The 17,536-nt window shown below is 44.7% G+C and overlaps 2 protein-coding genes across 2 annotated transcripts in view; both read right to left on the reverse strand.

Annotated features, from left to right (window-relative positions):
* The window catches only part of usp19 (ubiquitin specific peptidase 19), a 50,130-nt gene extending 42,869 nt beyond the window's left edge, over nt 1-7,261 (reverse strand). Inside the window, 2 exon segments of the mRNA XM_055166462.1 lie at nt 1,306-1,492; nt 6,628-7,261. Of these exon segments, the coding sequence (XP_055022437.1) occupies nt 1,306-1,333 (28 nt within the window). The 5' untranslated portion in view covers nt 1,334-1,492; nt 6,628-7,261.
* Nucleotides 7,262-12,591: 5,330 nt separating this feature from the next.
* lamb2 (laminin, beta 2 (laminin S)) overlaps nt 12,592-17,536 on the reverse strand; it is an 82,806-nt gene continuing 77,861 nt past the window's right edge. The window contains exons 33-35 of the mRNA XM_055166436.1: nt 15,887-16,063; nt 14,658-14,817; nt 12,592-13,509 (exon numbers count right to left, since the gene is read on the reverse strand). Coding sequence (XP_055022411.1) covers nt 13,373-13,509; nt 14,658-14,817; nt 15,887-16,063 — 474 coding nt within the window. The 3' untranslated portion in view covers nt 12,592-13,372. The remainder of the gene's footprint in view (nt 13,510-14,657; nt 14,818-15,886; nt 16,064-17,536) is intronic.

Below are 17,536 nucleotides of genomic sequence, written 5' to 3' on the forward strand. Positions count from 1 at the left end.
CACACAAACATACATTCAGTTTGTCCATTAAAATGAACGTAATCGATGAAATTCTTAATGATCAATTATTGATTAATCGATTAATCATGCCCATCCCTAGAACAAACCACCATTTCCTCCACAAACAAAACAAAATATCGACAGAATCTTCATCAGCATAAAAACGTCCGACCTGCACTTCAGATCTGTACAAACTCTTGTGTTTGTCTTTGACTCTTCACGTCATTTTGTATTTAAAATGTGAACTTTGATCAAAATCCAATGATTAAAACATTAGATTTACAGTCTGATAATGTTCATGTATGTTTATGTCCCTCTGAACGTCTGTCACTCTTCAGGGGTTTCACTTTTCCACAGACGCAGACCCTGGAGACTCGGGCAGGTGTGGCAGGTGTGGCAGGTGTGGCGGGTGCGGCAGGTGTGGCGGGTGTGGCAGGTGTGTGGCGAGTGCGGCAGGTGCATCAGGTGTGGCGGGTGTAGCAGGTGCATCAGGTGTGGCAGGTGCGTCAGGTGTGGCGGGTGCGGCAGGTGCATCAGGTGTGTGCGGGTGCGGCAGTTGTGGCAGTTGTGGCAGGTGCGTCGGCTGCGGAGGTGTGGCCGGGGTGGCGGGTGCGTCAGTGTGGCGGGTGCGGCAGGTGGGAGAGTGTGGGCAGGTGCGGCGGGTGCGTCAGGTGTGGCGGTGCGGCAGGTGGGAGAGGTGTGGCAGGTGCGGCAGGTGGTGCGTCAGGTGTGGCGGTGCGGCAGGTGGGGAGGTGTGGCAGGTGTGGCAGGTGCGGTGCGGGGGTGGGAGGTGGTGGCGGTGTGGCGGGTGCGGCAGGTGTGGCGGGTGCGGCAGGTGGGGAGAGGTGTGGCAGGTGCGGCGGGTGGGTCAGGTGTGGCGGGTGCGGCAGGTGGGAGAGGTGGTGGTGTGGCGGGTTGTGGCGGGTGCGTCAGGTGTGGCGGTGCGGCAGGTGGGAGGTGTGGCAGGTGCGGCGGTGTGGGGCAGGTGTGGCGGGTGCGGCGGGGTGGGGGAGGTGTGGCGGGTGGCGGTGGCAGGTGTGGGGGAGGTGTGGGTGGTGTGGCAGGTGCGGGTGGGGGAGGTGTGGCGGTGTGGCGTGGCGGGTGGGGGAGGTGGGGGGGTGTGGCAGGTGTGGCAGGCAGGGTGGGGGAGGTGTGGCAGGTGTGGCGGCAGGAGTGGGGGAGGTGTGGCGGGTGTGGCGGGGGTGGGGAGGTGTGGCGCAGTGGGTGTGGCAGGGGTGGGGGCAGGTGTGGCAGGTGTGGCAGGTGTGGCGGGTGCGTCAGGTGCTGCAGGTGCATTGGTGGTACCTCCTCCTCCTCCTGCGCTGGCGTCCATCTTGGGGCACTTGGCGCTCACGGGCCGCCCGTCGCCGCTCTCACTTCCGCTGCTGGGCTCTGAATCGGAGGGTTGCCTCTTCCTGCTCGGCCCGGCTATTTTGGCGATGATTCGGGTGAGGACTTTCCCAGCGCGGAATCAGGAGGGACGGGAAAGGACCTGGCAACAAACACAACATCACAACATGTACGGAATCCAACAGAATCTGCAATCTAGTCTAAAATTACAAACTAAGGATCAGACTCGATACTTGATACTCGATACTCGATACCGATTCTGATTCTGCAATGAAAATAAAAACCTCTTTGTTTAGACGATCTCCTGGGATTTTCAACATTAAATGGTCGAACTTTCTTTTCTATTCCCATGTGGCCTTATGTCTGTGTGATCCCTCAGTGGTCCAGGACTAAACCAGGTCTAAACCAGGTCTAAACCAGGTCTAAACCAGGTCTAAACCAGGTCTAAACCAGGTCTAAACCAGGTCGAAACCAGGTCTAAACCAGGACTAAACCAGGACTAAACCAGGACTAAACAGGTCTAAAACCAGGACTAAACCAGGAATAAACCACGTCTAAACCAGTCTAAACCAGGTCTAAACAGGTCTAAACCAGGACTAAACCAGGTCTAAACCAGGACTAAACCAGGTCTAAACAGGACTAAAACCAGGTCTAAACCAGGACTAAACAGGACTAAACCAGGACTAAACCAGGTCTAAACCAGGACTAAACCAGGTCTAAACCAGGACTAAACCAGGTCTAAAACCAGGACTAAACCAGGACTAAACCAGGACTAAACCAGGTCTAAACCAGGACTAAACCAGGTCTAAACCAGGACTAAACCAGGACTAAAACAGGACTAAACCAGGACTAAACCAGGTCTAAACCAGGTCTTAAACCAGGTCACTAGTCTCTGTGCTCTTACACGATATTCCAGATTGTTCTAAACACATTTTTTTAGGATCCAGGTCTGTGATAAACGAGGATCTAGTTTCAGTACTAGTTTTGTGATCAATTAGTGTCTGAGTTTCAATATTTTTGACAAGAATATAGATTTTGATTATTGTTACATCCTTTTTTAACCATGGATCTATTAAAATAACTGGATACAGTGTTGCTGCTTGTATCTGCCTCGAGTTGTCGTAGTGTCACTCAGTGGTTCTACAGTCGAAAAAATCCCATGGGCCGAGAAGATTTTTCTCATAGAGGCAACGTAATCACAACCTGCTCGTGTTCGGCTGACAGGACCTACAACTTTCAAAAATGTCGGATTTTGTGGCGATTTTTACCTATTTTTAGATCATGCACTTTTTTTCGCTCAAAATCCTTAAACGCTTTATATTCGTTAGCTCCTGCTCCGCTCTCGTTCCTCTCGCTCTGATTGGTCAAAGCGATCACGTGATACACGAGCCCGCGCTCCGTGCGTGTGGTCGCGTGCATTCGCGTGCATTCGCGTGTGCCCGTGGGAGAAAAGAGCACTACTGCGCATGCTCGGTCGGCCCACAGCCACCGGAAGAACCTCGCCGGGCTAATCTGGGATCATGCGACCATTGAGCTCAGCCCATTGACTTGAATGGGCGGCCATTTTGGAACCTGGGGGCTTGTTTTTAACTAATAAAATTCCAGAGGTTGTGAAGTCGTCTGCATAAACTCTATAAACAGATTTATTTACTTTCAGGATTCAGATTGTTCGTCTGTTGTGACATGTACAGTTCATATTAATGTGAAAATACAGAATTATTACATTACATTATTATGATTTAATCTGTAACGAGGTTTTATTGAGTAAAAACTGTCCAAACTTACACCAAGCACCAAAACACTTTTCTGTCTTACTATATTTTATGACTTATTTTTCTATTATTCCTTTGTTTGACACGTGTCTCTTGCTCTTTTTTTGCTATTAATTTAGAATTTATTATTATTATTTGTGTGTTTTTCTCTTTGTTTTCATTTTATTTTGTGACGTGTGACTCCTGTGTGCAAATCATTTCCCTTGTGGATCAATAAAGTTTGTCCAAGTCTAACAAAAACAGACAGAGTGAAATATTTCTGTCTTCAAACTCTTAAACTGTGCTGTTGTTTAATCCTCATAAAGATTTATGTTCAAACACTAAACAGGAACAATGAGACTAAACTTTAACAACAAAAGCAGAACGACCAGATTTTCAAGATAAAAAACTGGGACGTCCCTGATTTATAATAATAAAATTATGAAACGAGTGTGTAATTAAGGACAATTGTTTCATTTATGACTAATGTGAGTCAGGACAGTCACATTTTCTTTGTGTCTTGGTCGTTTTGAAGCAGATTTTCTGTATTTTACCTCAACAAATCACAGTTTATGTCTCTTTTTAGTGTTGTTACGGATCAAATTGGTCAAAAATAGACACCTGGGACATTTCCATAACAGTTTGTTTCTTCTACTTTTGTTTTGTTAGATCACACTGAAGCACTGTCACAATAAAATTTAGGTCAAATAAACACACAAATGTCATTAATGTAATAAAAAAAAACAGCCTCTGGATCCAGTAATATCAGAGTCTAAGGTAGAGTGACCAGATTTTCAAGATAATAAACTGGGACGTCCCTGGTTTGTGCTGGCTGGTAATAATAAAATTATAAAACGAGTGTGTAATTAAGGACAATTGTTCTGCTCTCGGCTCATTTATAACTAACGTGAGTCAGGACAGACACATTTTCTTTGTGTTTTGGTTGTTTTTAAGCAGATTTTCTGTATTTTACCTCAACAGATCACAGTTTATGTCTCTTTTTAGTGTTGTCAAGTTTCAAATTGATCAAAAATAGGGACACTTAGAACATTTCTTGCACAAAACTGGGACTAATCAATAGTTTTGAATTGTTATAATTAACCAACACTAAAACAACACGGCTGCAGCCTGTAACAGTTGTTAGTTTGTTTCTTACACTTTCGTTTTATCAGCTCACACAAAAGCATCGTCACAATTTAAGTGAAATAAATACATAAATGTCATTAATGTAATAATAAAAAAACAGCCTCTGGATCCAGTAACATCAGGTCTAAAGTAGAGTGACCAAATTTTCAAGATAATAAACTGGGACTGGGTTTGTAGTGGTTGGTAAAATTATGAAACGAGTGTGTAATTAAGGACAATTGTTCTGCTCTCGGCTCATTTATGACTAACGTGAGTCAGTATAATCACATTTTCTTTGTGTTTTGGTCATTTTTTAAGCAGGTTTTCTGTATTTTACCTCAACAGATCACAGTTTATGTCTCTTTTTAGTGTTGTCAAGTTTCAAATTGTTCAAAAATGGGACACTTGAGACATTTCTTGCACAAAACTGAGACTAATCGATAGTTTTGCATAAATGTGCAGGGACAGGGGGACACGGGCTCAGAACTGGGACTGTCCCGGTGAAACGGGGACGTGTGGTGTCCCCCCTAAACAAAAGAAACAGAGTTATAATTAACCAACACTAAAACAACAACAACATGGCTGCAGTTTGTTGTCACGCGTTACTGTTTCTTACACTTTCGTTTTGTCAGATCTGCACTAAAGCAACGTCACAACTGAATTTAAATCAAATAAACACAATAAAAATCATTAAAATAATAATAATACTGTGGTGTTGCCGGGTCCAGAGGCGGTTTAAGGTAAAGACGAGAAACACACGACAAACACAAACACAACGAAACATGATTTTGAAGTATTTGACCAGTGTTGGGAGTAACAGATTACAAGTACCAGACTTATGTAATCAGAGTACTAATGATGAGTAACTGTATTCAGGACTAAACCAGGTCTAAACCAGGTCTAAACCAGGCCTAAACCAGGACTAAACCAGGTCTAAACCAGGACTAAACCAGGTCTAAACCAGGACTAAACCAGGACTAAACCAGGTCTAAACCAGGTCTAAAACAGGACTAAACCAGGTCTAAACCAGGACTAAACCAGGACTAAACAGGACTAAACCAGGTCTAAACCAGGTCTAAACCAGGTCTAAACCAGGTCTAAACCAGGTCTAAAACCAGGTCTAAAACCAGGTCTAAAACAGGTCTAAAACAGGACCAAACCAGGACAAAACCAGGTCTAAACCAGGTCTAAACATGTTCTAAAACAGGACTTACACCAAGACTTAAAACAGGACTTAAACCAAGACTTAAACCAGGACTGAACCAGGTCTACAAAAACAAACAAACTACATTTTGTTGTATATAATCTGCAGATCTGTAACACATTTTAAAAGTCACCTTCCCAACACTGTATTTAACAGTGATTTAAATAAAGTGTAAAGTTCTGGATCTGGTTCTGGCTCTGGTTCTGGCTCTGGTTCTGTGTCGGTTCTGTGTCGGTTCGGGGGTTTGTTGGTACCGTCTCGGAGCAGGAAGCGGCTCGAGTCCAAACAAAACAAACGTTAGACCGGAACATTAGCCCCTGAAACACTGAGCCCGTCCCGTGTCCCGGTCCAAACACAGCCCCGAACTCCGAGCACCTGCGGACGGAAAAGGTCCCGTCCGGTCCGGTCCCACCGGTTCGGTCCGGTTCTGTCGGTGTTTGTCGCGGTTAAATGAGATTAAGTGTTTCTTCCTGGAGCTAACGCGGCGCTAAGCTAATCACACACAGAACTGTAGATGAAGCGTTAATACCGCCGCCATTTTGGTGCGGGGCTTCCATGGGCTAAAGTCAAGTTCTTCATAAATCTAAACCAGGACTAAACCAGGACTAAACCAGGACTAAACCAGGACTAAACCAGGACTAAACCAGGACTGAACCAGGACTGAACCAGGACTGAACCAGGTCTAAACCAGGATTAAACCAGGTCTAAACCAGGTCTAAACAAGGACTAAAACAGGACTGAACCAAGTCTAACCCAGGACAAAACCAGGACCTAACCATGACTAAACTGGGACTAAACCAGAACTAAACATGGTCTATACCACCAGGTCTAAACTTGATTTCAACAGGACTGAAAAGGCCTAAACCTAGTCTAAACAAGGACTAAATCAGGTCTAAACCAAGTCTAAACCAGGACTAAAAAAGTACTAAAATTGGACTGTACAGCAGTGTTAGTCCTGTACCAAGATGGCGGCTTTGTTGACGTATTCGTTCCAACACACGGCGGGAGTCAACGCGAGATCTGCCGCTCTGTGTCTGTGTGAGTTAACGGCTAATATGCTACATGCTACATGCTACATGCTAACGCTAGCGGAGCTTCGAGGATAAAAACACTTTGACATTTTCACATTAAAACTGTGACATCGGCCCGAACCGCGGCTCCGAACCCCGCCGAACCCGGACACACGCTCTCACTCACGGGGGTGGGTCTGCGCAGCTCCGGTCCGGGCAGAGGCCGGTGCGGCGCGGGGCACACCGGGGCCGAGAGCCGCTCTGAGTCGCAGGCCGCAGCTCCTCCCCGGGACTCTCCTGCTGCTCTGCCCCGCTCTGATGCGCTCTCCCCGGGACTCTCCTGCTGCTCTGCCCGCTCTGATGCGCTCTCCCCGGGACTCTCCTGCTGCTCTGCCCTGCTCTGCCCCGCTCTCACCGAGTCTCTCCTGCGCTCTCCCCGGGACTCTGCTCCGGGTCCGTGCTCCGGGTCCGTGCTCCGGGTCCGTGCTCCGGGTCCGTGCTCCGGGTGTCGGTTCCTCAGCCCGGGCTCGGGTTGGACCGCGGCTGGAGGTTCATGTTGAGTCCTTGTGGTAAATGTCCGGTGTCGGCGCGGGTGAGTCCGGGTTAGTCCGGGTCAGTCCGGGTCAGTTCGGGTTACTCCGGGTCAGGCAGGTGTTCCGGGTCGGTTCTGGTCCACAGAGCGCACATATGTCGGTGTATTTGTCCGTGTTTCTTCGTGTTTCTCTTCGTGTTTCTGTTGTTTCTGTTTCTGCCGCTGCTCGGGGCGCGCGCCTCGTGCACCTGTTCCGGGAGCGCGCACTGTGCCGGCTGCGCGTTCACGTGTCTCTTCTTTGGGGTTTGAGGAGGAGACTCAGACTCAGACACTCAGACACTCAGAGACTCAGAGTGTAGCGCCCCCTGCTGGACTCTGGCTCCTGTTTACATCCTTGAACAGACGTGTCAAACTTTGTCCCGTGATATACACTACTCACAATAAGTTAGGGATATTGTTCTTTACATGAGTGCTTTTCCTATTTGGTCTGAATTTTTATGAAATAAATAAAAGTTCCCTTTCATATTACTAATAATGAATGGGAAGAAACACCATTTTCATTAGTTTAATATTTATTACCCCAGAAATTTAGACAATAACAAGGAAAGCCCCAAGTAACAAAAATGAACAATGTCAGTAGTGGGTGTTTCCACCATTTGTCGCATTGACAACTTGACAGCGACGTCTCATGCTCCTCACAAACCTCATGATGTTGTTCTGAGGCAATGTGTTCCACTCTTGCACCAGTGCTACACACGGTTCTGTCAGGTCATGTGGGGGTGGGGTATGATCGTCCAGTCTCTGCTTCAGCTGGTCCCAGACGTGCTCTGTGGGGTTCAGGTCAGGGGGCAGTGCTGGTCGTACCATGTGAGACACTCCCACTTCCTGAAGTTGATCTGTGACAATTCTGGCACGATGTGGTGGAGCATTATCATCCATGAACAGAAAGTTGGGGGTTTGCTGGTGGAACTGGGGATGGTGATGGGTTCTGTGAAGTCTCTGAGGTAAGAACGTGCAGTGACTGAGCCATCGACAGTAACCACATCTGTTTTGCTCTGACTGGTGATGCCTGCCCAGACTGTTGCACCTCCTCCACCAAACTGAACCCTGAGGACCATGTTGACCTCGGTGTATCGCTCACCTCGCCTTCTCCAGCAACACTGACGATCATCATTTCTGTGCTAAGTGACCCGACACTCATCAGTGAACAGGACGGTGGACACTGCTGCATTGTCCAGGTCACATGGTCTTGTGTCCACTGCAAACGTTCACGGCGGTGACTTGATGTCAGTGGAGTCACCTGCAACGGTCGTCTGGCGTTCAAGCCAAAGCGGTGGTGAAGTTTCAAATGGTTTGTCTGGAAACCCTAGTGCCCCTCACATCTCGTAAACGAGCCTGCAGCTGAGTGGCAGTTGCATAACGATGTCTGAGTGCACAGGTCCTTAGTTACTGGTCATCGTTGCGAACTGTCACTCATGAGGCTCCTCTCCTGGGTCCGTCACCAACTCTGCCAGTAGTTCTGTGTGTTGATGCAAGTCTGCTGATGACACTTTGAGACACACCAAGTTCACGAGCAACATCTAACTGCCTCCCACCGACCCGAAGGCGCACTATGGCTCGGTGGCGCTGCTCGTCCGTTAAGTGACGTTGTGTGTTCACGGCTGTTTGAACTGTGAACTTGGAATGACTTGACAATACCAGCTTTTTATACCCACAGAATGTTGAAATTGATGCCACATTGAAAAGGGTTTTTAGCTCCAGTATGTAAGACACACTGTCCACAGTGAGACTGTTACATGAAAAACCCAAAATGAGGTGTGTCTACCAGCCCAATACCGTTGCCTCTCTATCCCAAACATTTTCGAAGTGAACCAAACACCATATGTATGACATTCACTGACGCTCTCACAATATCCCTGACTTATTGTGAGTAGTGTAATTATATTTGTCCTGTGAAATCAAACATGTATCAGAGCTGCCGCCGCACACAGACAGACAATAGAGACATGATTTATTTAAAATGTTGTTATTATTTTATATTCTGTTTGTTCTGGATTTAGTGTTTAAGCAAAACTGTTATTAAACATTTATTGTAATAAGAAAAGGTTTACATTACTTAAACATGCTGATGATGTTGAAATGTTTCAATAAATATTTAGTTTGGTCCACGACTTAGTCCCAGTTTTTAGTTTTGTTCTCTGTCAGTTTGAGTTTGACTCTCGTGTCACAGAGTGTTTATAAGTTTTTATGAATCATGGATCTATAATAAACCTGGATAAGCCCCGCCCCCTCTGGATCAGCCCCGCCCCCTCTAGTGGCCGCTCCAGGTACTGCAGGAGCCGAGACAAAACAGTGACGTAAACAAAAACAAGGAGAAATTTAATTAGTCACTGGACTAAAGTTGATTTGGTTGAATCAGTTTCTTGTCTGAGCTGCTTTTTCAATTCTGGTCAGACTCTGGTGACTCTGTCTTATATCTGCCTGCAGGGGGCGCTCACTGCACTCACACTAACACACACACTAACACACTAACACACACACTAACACACACTAACACACACACACACACTAACACACACACACACACACACACACATTAACACACACACACACACACACTAACACACACACACACACACACACACACACACACACACACACACTAACACACACACACACACACACACACACACACACTAACACACACACACACACACACACTAACACACACACACACACACACTAACACACACACACACACACACACACACATAACACACACACACACACACACACACACACACACACACTAACACACACACACACACACACACACACTAACACACACACACTAACACACACACACACACACTAACACACACACACACACACACACTAACACACACACACACACACACACACTAACACACACACACACACACACTAACACACACACACACACACACACACACACACACACTAACACACACACACACACACACACTAACACACACACACACACACACTAACACACACACACACACACACACACACACACACTAACACACACACACACACACACACACACATAACACACACACACACACACACACACACTAACACACACACACTAACACACACACACACACACACACACACACTAACACACACACACACACTAACACACACACACACACACACACACACTAACACACACACACACACACACACACACACACACACACACACACACACACACACACACACTAACACACACACACACACACACACTACACACACACACTAACACACACACACACTAACACACACACACACATAACACACACACACTAACACACACACGTTTACAGTTTGTGTTTGTTAGTTCGGCCTGTTGATCTGTTCTCAATGTTCTGTTATACATAAAAAGTCGTTTAAAAATGTTTAAATGTATAATTCACTTGTCTTAATAATTCTTACGTTTCGCTTGTGTCTGGCGTCATCTAGTGGACACCTTTGAAACTGCACGCACCGAATCAAACTTTATTGAACAGTAGTGACGGCTGTGAACAGCAGACATGGCGGCACACAGTTGCTTTCTGAGTCGGTCATTTTTTATTTTATTTTGAGGTTGCATCGCCGGTACGTATTTCCACACATGTTCAACAACTTTAGTCGTTTATTTTACTTGTTTGTTTTTAATACTAACATTATAATATGATAATTACACGTGAACCACACATGTGGGGACATATTGACTGACTGATTCTTCTGATATTTCCACACACTCAGTGCAGTTCAATAGACGGAACTAACAAACAGAAATTGTAAACAAATGTGTGTGTTAGTTTCAGAGGAGTTTCAGTGTAGTTAGCTCCTCCTTCAGACAGATAAAAGGAACCAGAGTCTGACCAGAACTGAAGAAACAGTTTGGAGGAGCTGAAAAACAGATTCAACCAGATAAACTTTTTATCTTTTTGCAGTGGATTCTACCTGAATGACTGAAGGACTTTACACACGCCTGAGAGTTAAAGTGTAATTTAACGTACAGTGTGCAAAAGTTAAACCCAAACTTCCTCCTGGAGATAGATCCGTTTAATGCCAAAGTGTGGAATATTATCACCAAAGCAACAACATTTCTGTGGAGATGAGCAGGACGAGTTTGTGGAGATTCAAACCTGTTCACGAGTTTTTCAGTTCCATAAACACACACAGAAACGACACAGTGTCGGGGAGTAACAGATTACATGTACCAGAGTAATCAGAGTACAAATGATGAGTAACTGTATTCAGTTACAGTTACTGTTTCAATGAGTAGTAATTGGATTACAGTTACTTTGTTGAAATAAATGGATTACACAGAGGGATTTTACTGTTTTCACATTTCAGGCTGTATCCCTTTTTAAAAAAAAAATATTTTTTGGTGATTCTGCGCTCACTGCCGGACACTAAACCAGGACTAAACCAGGACTAAACCAGGACTAAACCAGGACTAAACCAGGACTAAACCAGGACTAAACTAAACCAGGACTAAACCAGGACTAAACCAGGACTAAACCAGGACTAAATCAGGACTAAACTAGGACTAAACCAGGACTAAAACTGGACTAAACTAGGACTAAACCAGGACTATAACTGGACTAAACTAGGACTAAACCAGGACTAAACCAGGACTAAACCAGGACTAAACCAGGACTAAAACTAAATCAGGACTAAACTAGGACTAAACCAGGACTATAAACTGGACTAAACTAGGACTAAACCAGGACTATAACTGGGTATAAACCAAGACTAAACCAGGACTAAAACCAGGTCTAAACTAGATCTAAACCAGGTCTAAACCAGGACTAAACCAGGACTAAATCCTGCTGTGTGGACGTGTTTCTTCGTTTTCTATCAATAATATTTTTAATTTGGTTCAGTAAAGTTTGGACTTTTTATTTTCTTTTATCAGACAAAACTTCTTATGTGAAGATTTCCTCGTCTTTGTTTCTCTACAACAAATCAAGTAATCCAAAGTAATCAGATTACATTACTCACTTTAAGTAATTTAATGGATTACGTTACAAACTACATTTTGGGGAGTGTAATCTGTAATCTGTAGGGGATTACATTTGAAAAGTCACTTCCCAACACTGAAAAGACGTGTGTGTTTTTGTCTTAAAAAGTGACAGAGTGCGGCTTTACGTCGTGGTGTCGTTGCACAGAGGCGGAGTCTGGACGAGCTCGTGGTTCATCAACTTTAATTCAAAGGAAACAGAAACGGTGAAACAGACAAACTCTTTGGTGGTTTTAATTTTCATGCACAAATATAAAAACGTGGAGTAAAATACAAAACAGAAACAGGACGATTCTTTTGGCTTCATGCAACAAACAGATTTAAAGCTTCACCCTGGAACATTGGACTGATTAAACATGAGGTCATCAGAGTCCAGATCAACACGGGACTGAAACGTTTATGATTTAAATTTGTGACTTTTTGTATTAAATTTGTGACTTTTTTTTTATTCAAATTTGTGACTTTTTTAATTAAATTTGGATCTTTTTGTATGAAATTTGTGATTTTTTAATTAAATTTGTGTCTTTTTGTATTAAATTTGTGACTTTTTATTAAAATTTTTGTCTTTTTGTATTAAATTTGTGACTTTTTTATTAAATTTTTGTCTCTCAGTATTAAATTTGTGACTTTTTTTTTTATTAAATTTGTGTCTTTCTGTATTCAATTTGTGACTTTTTAATTAAATTTGTGTCTTTTTGTATTAAATTTGTGACTTTTTAATTAAATTTGTGTCTTTTTGTATTAAATTTGTGACTTTTTATTAAATTTGTGTCTTTTTGTATTAAATTTGTGACTTTTTTATTAAATTTTTGTCTCTGAGTATTAAATTTGTGACTTTTTTTTTAATTTAAATTTGTGTCTTTCTGTATTCAATTTGTGACTTTTTAATTAAATTTGTGTCTTTTTGTATTAAATTTGTGACTTTTTAATTAAATTTGTGTCTTTTTGTATTAAATTTGTGACTTTTTGCATTAAATTAATGACTTTTTTATTAAATTTGTGACTTTTTGTATTAAATTTGTGACTTTTTAATTAAATTTGTGTCTTTCTGTATTAAATTTGTGACTTTTTTATTAAATTTGTGTCTTTTTGTATTAAATTTGTGACTTTTTAATTTAATTTGTGTCTTTTTGTATTAAATTTGTGACTTAAAAAAAAAATTAAATTTGTGTCTTTGGAAGTTTAAATTAAAGCATTAGAAAAAATCAGTAGGTCTGTGTTCTAGTCCCGGTTCAGTCCGGTTCAGTCCCGGTTCAGTCCTGGTCTAGTCCTGGTCTAGTCCTGGTCTAGTCCCGGTCTAGTCCTGGTCTAGTCCTGGTCTAGTCCTGGTCTAGTCCCGGTTTATTGGCAGGTGTTGTAGATCTGGATTTGTCTGTTGATTTCCTGGAGGATGGTTTTCATTTTATCTTCTAACCCGTCCAGTTGTCGAGCTTTTCCCTCCAGCTTCTTCTGGTTCTCCTCATAGTTCTGCTCCAGTTCTGCCACAGGAACAAGAACAAGAACAAGAACAAGAACGTCACAGAACCTCAAACTCACTGGGATGTTCTTAGAGTGACCAGACTTTAAAATCAAAACTGGGACATTCTCGGTTTTGGGACAAAGGTCCTGGTTTAGTCCTGGTTTAGTCTTGGTTTAGACCTGGTATAGACCTGGTTCAGTCCTCGTTCAGTTCTGGTTTAGTCCTGGTTTAGACTCAGTTTAGACCTGGTTTAGACCTGGTTTAGTCCTTGTTTAGTCCTGGTTTAGACCTGTTTTAGTCCTGGTTTAATCCTGGTTTAGTCCTGGTTTAGACCTGGTTTAGTCCTGGTTTAGGTCCTGGTTTAGTCCTGGTTTAGTCCTGGTTTAGACCTGGTTTAGTCCTGGTTTAGTCCTGGTTCAGTCCTGGTTTAGTCCCTGGTTTAGTCTGGTTTAGTCTGGTTCAGTCAGTCCTGGTTTAGTCCTGGTTCAGTCCTGGTTTCAGTTTCCTGGTTTAGTCCTGGTTTAGTCCTGGTTTAGTCCTGGTTTAGTCCTGGTTTAGACCTTGGTTTAGTCCTGGTTTAGTCCTGGTTTAGTCCTGGTTCAGTCCTGGTTCCTGTCCTGGTTTAGTCCTGGTTTAGTCCCTGGTTTAGTCCTGGTTTTAGTCCTGGTTTTAGTCCTGGTTTAGTTCCTGGTTTTAGTCCTGGTTTAGACCTGGTTTAGTCCTGGTTTCCTGGTTTAGTCCTGGTTTAGTCCTGGTTCAGTCCTGGTTCAGTCCTGGTTTAGTCCTGGTTTAGTCCTGGTTTAGACCTGGTTTAGTCCTGGTTCAGTCCTGGTTTAGTCCTGGTTTAGTCCTGGTTTAGACCTGGTTCAGTCCTGGTTCAGTCCTGGTTTAAGTCCTGGTTTAGTCCTGGTTTAGTCCTGGTTTAGTCCTGGTTTAGTCCTGGTTTAGTCCTGGGTTCAGTCCTGGTTCAGTCCTGGTTTAGTCCTGGTTTAGTCCTGGTTCAGTCCTGGTTTCAGTCCTGGTTCAGTCCTGTTTAGTCCTGGTTTAGTCCTGGTTCAGTCCTGGTTCAGTCCTGGTTTAGTCCTGGTTTTCAGTCCTGGTTTAGTCCTGGTTTAGTCCTGGTTTAGTCCTGGTTTAGTCCTGGTTTAGTCCTGGTCTGGTACAAACCTGCGAGTCGGCTGAGTTTGGCCTGTGCGTCCTGCAGCAGCGTTTTGGCCTCCTCCCTCAGACTCTCGGCTTTCCTCTTGGCCTCCAGCACGGCCTTGGCTTTAGTGTCGACCCTCTGCTGGACCTCGTGGTATTTATCTGTGAGCTGCCCGTCCAAGATCTGACCACACACAGGAGAACAGACTGAGAACACAGGAGAACCACAGAAGAACCACAGAAGAACCACAGGAGAACCACAGAAGAACCACAGGAGAACCACAGGAGAACCACAGAAGAACCACAGAAGAACCACAGAAGAACCACAGAACCACAGAAGAACACAGAGAACCAGAAGAACCACAGAAGAACCACAGGAGAACCACAGAGAAGAACCACAGAAGAACCACAGAGAAGAACCACAGAAGAACCACAGGAGAACCACAGAAGAACCACAGAAGAACCACAGAGAAGAACCACAGGAGAACCACAGAACCACAGAGAACACAGAAACCACAGAAGAACCAACAGAGAGAACCACAGAAAGAACCACAGAAGAACCACAGAAGAACCACAGAAGAACCAGACAGAACCACAGAGAAGAACCACAGAGAACCACAGAACCACAGAAGAACCACAGAAACCACAGACAGAAGAACCACAGAAGAACCACAGGAGAACCACAGAAGAACCACAGAGAACCACACACAGGAGAACCACAGAGAACCACAGAACCACAGAGAAGAAACCACACACAGAAGAACCACAGAAGAACCACAGAGAAGAACCACAGAAGAACCACAGAACCACAGAAGAACCACAGAGAACCACAGAACCACAGAAGAACCACAGAACCACAGAAGAAACCACAGAACCACAGAAGAACCACAGAGAAGAACCACAGAAGAACCACAGAAGAACCACAGAAGAACCACAGAAGAACCACAGAAGAACCACAGAGAAGAACCACAGAGAAGAACCACAGAGAAGAACCCACAGAGAAGAACCACAGAGAAGAACACAGAAGAACCACAGAAGAACCACAGAAGAACCACAGAAGAACCACAGAAGAACCACAGAAGAACCACAGAAGAACCACAGAAGAACCACAGAGAAGAACCACAGAGAAGAACCACAGAAGAACCACAGAAGAACCACAGAGAAGAACCACAGAAGAACCACAGAAGAACCACAGAAGAACCACAGAAGAACCACAGAAGAACTGGAGGAACATGGGAGGGCATCTGACGTACCTGCTTGGCCTCGTTGGCCTTGTCTCGGGCCATGGTGGCCGTCTCCTCGGCGCGCGCCGCCTCCATGCTGTTCTTAGCACGTTTGGTCTTCAGGAGGTTGATCTCCTGCCCCAGAGCCCCCAGACGCCCCACGGCCTCCACCAGGTGCTCCTCACAGCGAGAGGCTTCCGACGCGATCTGGAGAACAACGACAGGAACCTCACAACAACCACAACCTCACAACGACAGGAACCTCACAACAACCACAACCTCACAACAACCACAACCTCACAACAACAGCAACCTCACAACAGCAACCTCACAACAACCACAACCTCACAACAACCACAACCTCACAACAACCACAACCTCACAACAACCACAACCTCACAACAACCACAACCTCACAACACAACAACCACAACCTCACAACAACCACAAACAACCACAACAACACAACCTCACAACAACCACAACAACTCACAACAACCAGCAACCTCACAACAACCTCACAACAACTCACAACAACAGCAACCTCACAACAACACAACCAACCTCACAACAACCACAAACAACTCACAACAACCACAACAACTCACAACAACACACAACAACTCACAACAACTCACAACAACCACAACAACTCACAACAACACAACACACAACCAACCTCACAACAACACAACCTCACAACAACCACAACCTCACAACAACAGCAACCTCACAACAACCACAACCTCACAACAACAGCAACCTCACAACAACACAACAAACAACCACAACCTCACAACAACCACAACCTCACAACAACAGCAACCTCACAACAACAGGAACCTCACAACAACCACAACCTCACAACAACCTCACAACCTCACAACAACTCACAACAACCAACAACTCACAACAACTCACAACAACAGCAACCTCACAACAACAACCTCACAACAACCACAACCTCACAACAACCACAACCTCACAACAACAGCAACCTCACAACAACCTCACAACAACAGCAACCTCACAACAACCACAACCTCACAACAACAACCTCACAACAACACAACCTCACAACAACCACAACCTCACAACAACAGCAACCTCACAACAACCACAACCTCACAACAACCACAACCTCACAACAACAGCAACCTCACAACAACTCACAACAACAACCTCACAACAACTCACAACAACAGCAACCTCACAACAACCGCAACCTCACAACAACAGCAACCTCACAACAACAGCAACCTCACAACAACAGCAACCTCACAACAACCACAACCTCACCTCACAACAACTCACAACAACCTCACAACACACAAACCTCACAACAACCACAACCTCACAACAACCTCACAACAACGCAACCTCACAACAACCACAACCTCACAACAACAGGCAACCTCACAACAACCACAACCTCACAACAACAGCAACCTCACAACAACAGCAACCTCACAACAACCTCACAACAACCACAACCTCACAACAACCACAACCTCACAACAACTCACAACAACCACAACCTCACAACAACCAGCAACCTCACAACAACCACAACCTCACAACAACCACAACCTCACAACAACAGCAACCTCACAACAACCACAACCTCACAACAACCACAACCTCACAACAACAGCAACCTCACAACAACCACAACCTCAC

The sequence above is a fragment of the Boleophthalmus pectinirostris genome, unplaced genomic scaffold (genome assembly GCF_026225935.1).
Source record: "Boleophthalmus pectinirostris isolate CB_2022bp ecotype Guang Dong unplaced genomic scaffold, ASM2622593v1 HiC_scaffold_8, whole genome shotgun sequence".
NCBI classification, from domain to species: Eukaryota; Metazoa; Chordata; class Actinopteri; order Gobiiformes; family Gobiidae; genus Boleophthalmus; species Boleophthalmus pectinirostris.